Source organism: Equus przewalskii, chromosome 5 (genome assembly GCF_037783145.1).
Source record: "Equus przewalskii isolate Varuska chromosome 5, EquPr2, whole genome shotgun sequence".
Taxonomy (NCBI): domain Eukaryota; kingdom Metazoa; phylum Chordata; class Mammalia; order Perissodactyla; family Equidae; genus Equus; species Equus przewalskii.
In genome coordinates, this window is record NC_091835.1 from 18917410 (window position 1) to 18925164 (window position 7755).

The 7755-nt window shown below is 40.1% G+C and overlaps 1 protein-coding gene across 6 annotated transcripts in view; it reads right to left on the reverse strand.

Moving 5' to 3' along the window:
• The window catches only part of PDE6D (phosphodiesterase 6D), a 45286-nt gene extending 37532 nt beyond the window's left edge, over positions 1-7754 (reverse strand). For 2 of the 6 annotated variants that reach the window (XM_070620156.1, XM_070620163.1), the window contains exon 1: positions 7519-7660. Coding sequence is in view for 1 of the 6 variants with exons in the window: in XM_008526125.2 (XP_008524347.2) it covers positions 7519-7568 (50 nt within the window). In the remaining 5 variants the exon portion in view is untranslated. Of the gene's footprint in view, positions 1-4648 lie in introns of all 6 variants that reach the window. The other 4 variants (XM_008526125.2, XM_070620158.1, XM_070620160.1 and 1 more) reach the window with 4 other exon arrangements.
• Position 7755: the final 1 nt, after the last annotated feature.

Below are 7755 nucleotides of genomic sequence, written 5' to 3' on the forward strand. Positions count from 1 at the left end.
TCTGATTGTTAGGAAATTCTTCCTTAGCCCAGTCTGAACCTTGCCCTCTGTATCCAAGAGTTAAGGAAAAACAAAGAAGAGTATAGGGGATATGACCACAATGGAAGAGAATAATTTTCAAGTGAACGACAAATCGTGACTTAAACACTGAGGAAAAATTTTAAACTCAAAATCAGCGATACAGCAAAAAAATAAATTCTCCAGATGGGCATTATGGTTTACTGTAGAAAACAGCAGTTTATAGAAGGACAAACCAAGGTTTAAATTAAGGTTCTGCATTTATCTGAGCGACATTCTCATCAATCCTTAATTCCCCTTCTATAAAGTGGAGATAATAATGTACAGAATTGTTGTGATAATGTAATAATGTATCTAAGTGCTTTGAAAACCTGAAAAAGACTACAAGAATGTCGGATATTATTAGGCCACCCCTTTTATCCTGGTGGCTATATTTATAGTGTTATTTATATTAGAGTTATTTATGTTTAGTTCTCTAGACTTTATCTAAATTCAGAGGCAATAACTGCTCTGTGTGACTCTGAATCAGTGGATCCACAATGCATTAAACAAATTACTTCACCAATACTGAGTATCTAAGAAAAGAGTCGTCTGAAAAACAAAAAGAAAGTGAGATCTTACTTTAATTACATCAAATCACAAAAAATGTTTTGCCTATTTTAGGTGTAACACATATCTTATTAGAAATATTTGCTGACAAGAATCCTAAGATTAACTAAGGAAGGTTGTGACCAAATCAAGAACTGCAGTGTTAGAAAGGATTTGAGTCCTTCTGGAGATCACCTCCTCTAATGTCTTATCTGACGCATACGTAATTTCCCTCTGCAATACACTTGATGGACAACCATCTATCTGCTGCTTAAAATACTTTCTGGAAAATGGTTTTTTTTTCCCCAGGTAACTCTAATTGTTAGAAACTGGGCTAAACTCTGTCCCCTGTAACTTCTACCCTTGAGTTTTGTACTCACTCTGATAGCCACACAGCACACATTTAATTCTTCCTCTTAAGAACAGTTTTTTAAACGTTAGAACACTCACATCCCTTGCTCAACTCTTTTCATCTTCAGTTCTGCAGTTATTGTATGTATGGCATGTTTCAAGCGCTTCTCCTCTAGACCAGCTCCACTTTGCCGTGCCCCAATTCACTGTAGACTAAATAATTCCTCATGTGTTCTTATAGTGGGATTATCACCTTCTTTGCTACAAACAGTGTGCTTCTTTAGTTCAATCCACTCAGATCTTTATGGATGGTGGACTGTAAGAAAATATATTTGCTTTTCCTTTCACCTTCAAAATTATCACCAGGTCAAAAGCAAGAAAAGAATGCTTCTCCTAAAATCTTGACAATTTGAGTTTTAAGCATTCAAGCAATGGTTTGAACAGTGAGATTACTAGACAAGATGGTCTTTAAAATACCCTCCTATGATGCTAAAGCTCAGGAACAAGGAGAGGTCCATATATTCAGAAGTCAAGTCCTCCTCTATCATGGAGAGTGCTGACAGTGAGGCCTGTGAGGCAAGAGTGAGGTCAATCCTAACAAGAACCTAGAGCTGCCAAACCTCAGCACCACTGCCAGCCCTCTGTCAAATACTGTGATGATACAACTGAATTTTCCATGAAAGTCTTACTGAGTTATGTTCCATTTCTCCAGAAGTTACTATCATGTTTCACTATAAACCACATACACAATCCTGGAAAGAAATTTAGAAGGTCTGAACAAGTCTGTAAGTATCTAATCATACTACAAATTCCTCCCAAAAATGTGAAAGCAGGAAAGCTGGTTTAAAAATCCTAAACACCACGGTCAATAGGACATTATATTTATTTAATCCATTCAGGATAACAATAACAACGTCTCAGAGTCCATGCATGAGGCTCTTGGAAAACAAACTGCCAATCACAGTCTACACGAAGTCCATCACTAGACAATTTGTGACCAACAGTGCTCACTGGCTGTATGGGTGGAATGCTTTGGTTGCTTTCCCAGAACTTTGGTTGACAGACAAAACTTATCATTTTAGAAAATCACAAACCTCAAACTCATTTTTAACATTTAGCCAAGGCATCTATTAGGCAATACTGACATTTAAGAGAAGTTCAACAGTCTACTACTCTTAATAAGAAAATCTAAGTGAATAGAAGATTTAAAGCCAACTATTTTTGACTGGAAGTCAAGTCAAAGATGAAGGTGCTATGAGAAAGAGGATATGGGGGATCCAGGAGCAAATTATGGGAGAGGAAATGCAAGAACACAAGTGAGAGGTGCTTTCAGAAACCTTCGGAGCCAAATTAGTTTTTTTTTTTTGCTAACCTGCCATAAAGTGGAATGTGATTTGTTCCTAGAAAACAAGACAAACACTAAGTCTACATCAATGCTTATTAACTGAATATTCCTTCAAAGAGGCAAAATAGAAATATTATAGCTTTGCAGTAAGAAAAGAGAATAACAGCATGAAGGCATTGGTTACATCTCAGAAAAATAAGTGGCTTTAAATAATATTAACATTACTCTTATTAACAACTTTAATAATTATTAATAAAACAAATACTAACAGCAGTTAATGTTTATTACTTATGATGTGCCAGGCACTGTACTAAGCATTTTACACGCAGTCTCATTTAATCCTCATAACCACCCTCTGAGGAAATGATACAGACATGGAGATTCAGACTCTGAGTGCTCTGCCTAGGGTCACAGTGGAGGCAGGAAGCCTGAACCCACAGTCCACACTCTTAACCTCTGCTCTAGGCTCTACTGCAGTTACATGTAAATTCTAATAGCCACCAATGACTCTCACAAAGGCTACACACACACACACAGAGGAAATGAAGTGTCCCTTTTCCCCAATAGCTACCAACACTGAACATTATCAATCTTTTTAATTTTTGTCAATTAATTGGGGAAAAAAGAGTTAGTTTGTTGTTTTAATAAGGTTGACCATCTCAATTTATTCATTGGTCATTTGTGTTTTTCTTCTGTATCTTTCTTCCTTTGTCCATTTTGAGTTAAAATATTTACCTTATTGATTTGTGGGCAGTCATTTTTATTAACATCTGGAGTATAGATAAATAAATAAATGTGGACAATTAGCTGATCTTAAAAAAATTAAATCACTATTTCATACTAAAGCAAATTCTGGATGGATTAAAAATAATGAAATCATAAAAGCATAATTCTTTCTTATGGCAGTCTGTCATTTTTCATTGATATCAGTTTAATAAAGTTCTATATTTATGTTGAAGAAAAAGTAATTCGAATAGGCAGAACAGTGCATTACAGACTATACTAGAAAACTAGTATAAGAGGACTGTGACAAATCTATGTCACTGAAAGCAACTGAAAGTATCTTTGGAAATTATGAACATGGTAGATTTGTGAAGTGAAAAAAGCAAGTTACAAAATAATACTTATGCTTCCATTTTATAAAAGCAAATATATTAAACATTAGCTATATTAAATATTAACAAACATCATTTCTGGGTGGCTGGAGTTTGTAGTAGAAAGATTAAATACTATTTTAAAAAAATCATTGCCTTTGAAGATACCTCTTCCAAACAGACATAAAGATGGTTAAGCTTCTGGAAAGAAGGGACTGCGACTCCTTCATTTTTGTATCCTCCAAGTGCACAGTGCCCTGTATAGAAGGCACCCAAGAGGGGCCAGCCTGGTGGTGCAGCAGTTAAGTTTGCACGCACTGCTTTGGTGGCCTGGGGGTGCACATACCCAGGTGCACCGCTTATCAAGGCATGCTGTGGCAGGCATTCCAAATATAAAGTAGAGGAAGATGGGCACGGATGTTAGCTCAGGGCCAATCTTCCTCAGCAAAAAAAAAAAGAGGAGGATTGGCAGCAGATATTAGCTCAGGGCTAATCTTCCTCAAAAAAAAAAAAAAGTCACTCAACAGACCTTTGTTGAATGAATGAAATGGGGACCATGGGATTCACAAACACAATATCTATATGAGCTACTTAAAATATTCAAATTCAAAAACTTTGAAGGAGAATCACATTTGTTTCCCAAGTAATATTGCATTCATAACTTTAATTTACGATTAGGAAATGTTATGTTTTTAACAAAGAAGAAAAAAAATGCAAGACTCAATGTGTATGAGCTGAAAGGGGATAGAATGGAGGTGATATGAGAAAGAAATCTTACAAATATTTCTTTTTTGAAATAACTTATGGGAAATACAAAAGCTTTTACTGAATTCTCTCAGACAAAAACTATCCCTGATTTATGAAGTATGTTACTCATACTTATTGAGTATCTATTATGGGCATATGGGCAAGGTTCTATGTGTATAAAAGGGATACAAATATTTATAAGGACCTTATAACATGACTTTAAACATATACACTCTATTCATGACATATCAATCCTACTGTTAACTATGCTAAATCATACCATAAAACAATAATAATTAAACCAATGTGTACAGGCATGGGAAGAGACAAATGGATCAATGAAACAGAAATATTCCAAAAATAAACTTATGTTTTATGTAAAGTATGTATACGACAAAGATAGCATTTCCAAACAGCGGGGAAAGGATGGACTAACTACTTAGTAAATAGTACTGGGACAAGTGGCTATCCAAACAGCAAAAGAAGTTGGATTTCTACCACATACCATATGTGTAAACACATTCCAGGCGGATTAGAGAGCTAAACATTAAAAAGAGAAGAAAACATAGGAGGATATTTAATTAATCTTGGGATAAGGAAGGTTTTCTTAAACAAGACACAAAATGCAGAAGCCACAGTGAAAATACTGATGAATTTGAAATGATAATGTAAAATTCCTTTTCGACAAAAAAAGAACACAAGCAATACATTGAGGGAAAATATTTGCAAGATACTTAACAGGCAAAGGATAGATATTAAAATAAAGAACACCTACGAAGCAATACGAAAAATAAACAATTCAATAGTGAAGTGAGTAAAAACAAAATTAACAAGAAGAAATGGTCAAAAAGAACATTTTGCAACTTCTCTTACAACAAGAATAATAAAGGTTAATACATAATGCTTACTAGGCATCAGGTGCTTTTCGAAACGCTTTAGATATCAACTCATTTAATTTTCACAACAACCCTATGAGACAGGTACTGTTTTTATCCCCATTTACAACCGAGGAAATTGAGGCAGAGGTTAAAGAAGTTGCTCAGGGACACACAGCCAGGAAGGCAGGGCTGGGATTCCCATGCAGGCAGTAGAGCTCTATAGTCCAGTACAGCCCGTAACCGCTATGCTATATTACCTCTCCTGCAATCTAGAGATCCAGGGAAATACAAAGTAAAACAAGACATCATTTGTTGTCCAAATTGGCAAAAATAAAAAAGATCGATATAGTCAATATGGAAACAGTATTGTCAACACTGTTGATAAGAGAATATAACAGTGCTTTCCTTTTGTAGTAAAAACTTCTTAAAACAGACACTCTGAGAGTTTACAAAAAGAATTTACCCAATAAAAGGTAGACAATAGGTAATTTCTTCCTAAAACATTAATTTTATTTTTTTCCTGAAGGTAGCAGCAAATCCTAGAACTCCCTTCCATTTCCGTCATAATCCTCAGATGCCAATAAAGGCTATCAGAGGATAAGCATTCCATCGCTCCCACGCTAACCTTTTATGTGGCGGCTTCCCCTGCGATTTAATCAGCTAAGGTTAAACTTTCACTGAAAGCCCGTTTCTTGATGCATTAACGTCATCACTGAATTGGTTCATTTACCTTCCCTTCTAGTGGGCTGACACAGGCTCTGCTTTCTACTCTTTCCCAGATTTGTCCCTTAGCCTCTTTCTCAACAGGTGCAAGAGCCAAAAGTGTGAAGCTCGAACTTTCCCTTTCTGCTTTGTTCAAAAGCCATTAAAAGGACCCCTTCTTGTTTTCAGCAACATGTTAATTCCAATCAGACAAAAAACTTCTGAAATCTCTCCATTCTCCATAGTCTCCAGTTTACTGTCTATAGCATACATGCTAAGTAACAATACAAATTACTTAAGGGAAAAATAAAATCCATGTCACAGCTGTTGAAACACTTCGGCCATCCCTATCTACTTATAGGCACCGTTATGAAGAGCAACACGGAAAGGTACAGGGAGCTATAAAAGAGCCTGTCATGAAACTTCACTGCATAAAAGTACTGAAAGTATATCATGAATGGCAGTATGCAAAGGCAATAATGCTGTCCATTTAAAAAAAAATACACAGCAGGTCAGCTTCCATTTGAAAAATCTCATTTGTACATCGAAACTTCTTGGAACTTTTTTGCCTTTTGTGTTCTAAAACTGACTGCCAACTTGGTGTCTGATTATGACGAAGTCAATTAAAATGTGCAGGGGTGAAATGGGCATTGTGAACACACACAGGCAGCTCGGAGAACAGCGCTTTACTAAACCTCCAGGGGAGGAGCCCTAAAGGGACGACTACATTTTCACTGAGAGAGGAATTTAAGAATGTTCCATATTGTACGCAGAGGATGTAAGAAGAGATTAAGGTCAGCAGGAAAATGTAAAATTGGAATGCACAAGATTGCATTTTTTTCATCCGCATCATATGGTTAGAGATTAACACTCCAATAAAACACAAAACTTCCTCACTACATTAAGAGGCTTGCACAAGAGGCACCACACAGGCCTAAGGCAATGATTTCTATATCCTATCGTGCCCCCAATGTAATCAAATAATTGCTGGACAGCTCCACCACGTCTACGCGTTAACCACACACGCGAGCACGCAAAGACCCCTTTGCCAAGAGTTCCAGGACAAGACCAAAACCCCTCAAGGCATCTCACGCAAAAGTTTGGGGTCCTCATTTTCTCTGGAAAGAAAACTGGAGGGAGAAGCAGCGACCTTCCAATGCCTCAAAAGGCCAAGAGAGTTCGATCTGGGACTTCCCTCTCCCCACCTTGCTCTGCTCCAGCCCTGGAAGGAGCCACAAGTGAGGAAGAGAAGTTGCAGAAACAAGACGGGGGTGGGGTGGGATGGGATGACATGCGGGCACCCGAGAGAGTTTAACACAAGCATTTGCGTTTGTCCCACACAAGGTCACTCGCTCCAAGCCACTTTTCCCTGCTCCAGCGGAGGGCTTCCCGCCCAAGAGGCTGCTGGGCTTCAAGGCCAGCCCACCGCGCCCCCTCGGCCCTTCCCCGCGGGCCGCAGCCCCTTCCCGGCTTCCGCGTGCGGGCCGGAGCTCGGACCCACGCTGGCCTCCCTGCCACCCGTTTCCCACGCCCGGCGCCTCTCCCTGACCGATTCCGGGGCTCCGCCGCTTGCACCCCCGGCGCTCCCGTCAACGTCCCCTTCATGCCTCAGGACGCCCCCTTCCCCGCCGTCAGAACCCGGTCCCGCCAGGGGCCCGGGACGCCGCTCCTTCCTTCTCCTCCGCCCGCCCTCTCCTCGGCACCCACCTGGCGCGGCCCCCGTCCCTGGCCCGTGTACTCCACGAGCGGCCACCTCCCAAGTCCTCCCGGCCCCGCCCCGCTCCCGGGCGGATACAGTTTGAAGCCCCTCAGGATCTCCCTGGCCCGCTCGTCCTTGGCTGACATGATGCGGCGGCCGCCGCCTGCGGCTCTCCCACGCTGGCCCGGAGGAGCCTCGTAAACGGTGCCCAGGAGTCGTGGATAGAGCTGCAACCCGGCCTGAAGACCTCGGGCGAGCAGCGGTAGCGGCCAGACCCGGACTGGCCTCTCTCTCCCTTCAGCTCCCGCTCCTGATCCCTTCTCCTTCCCTCTA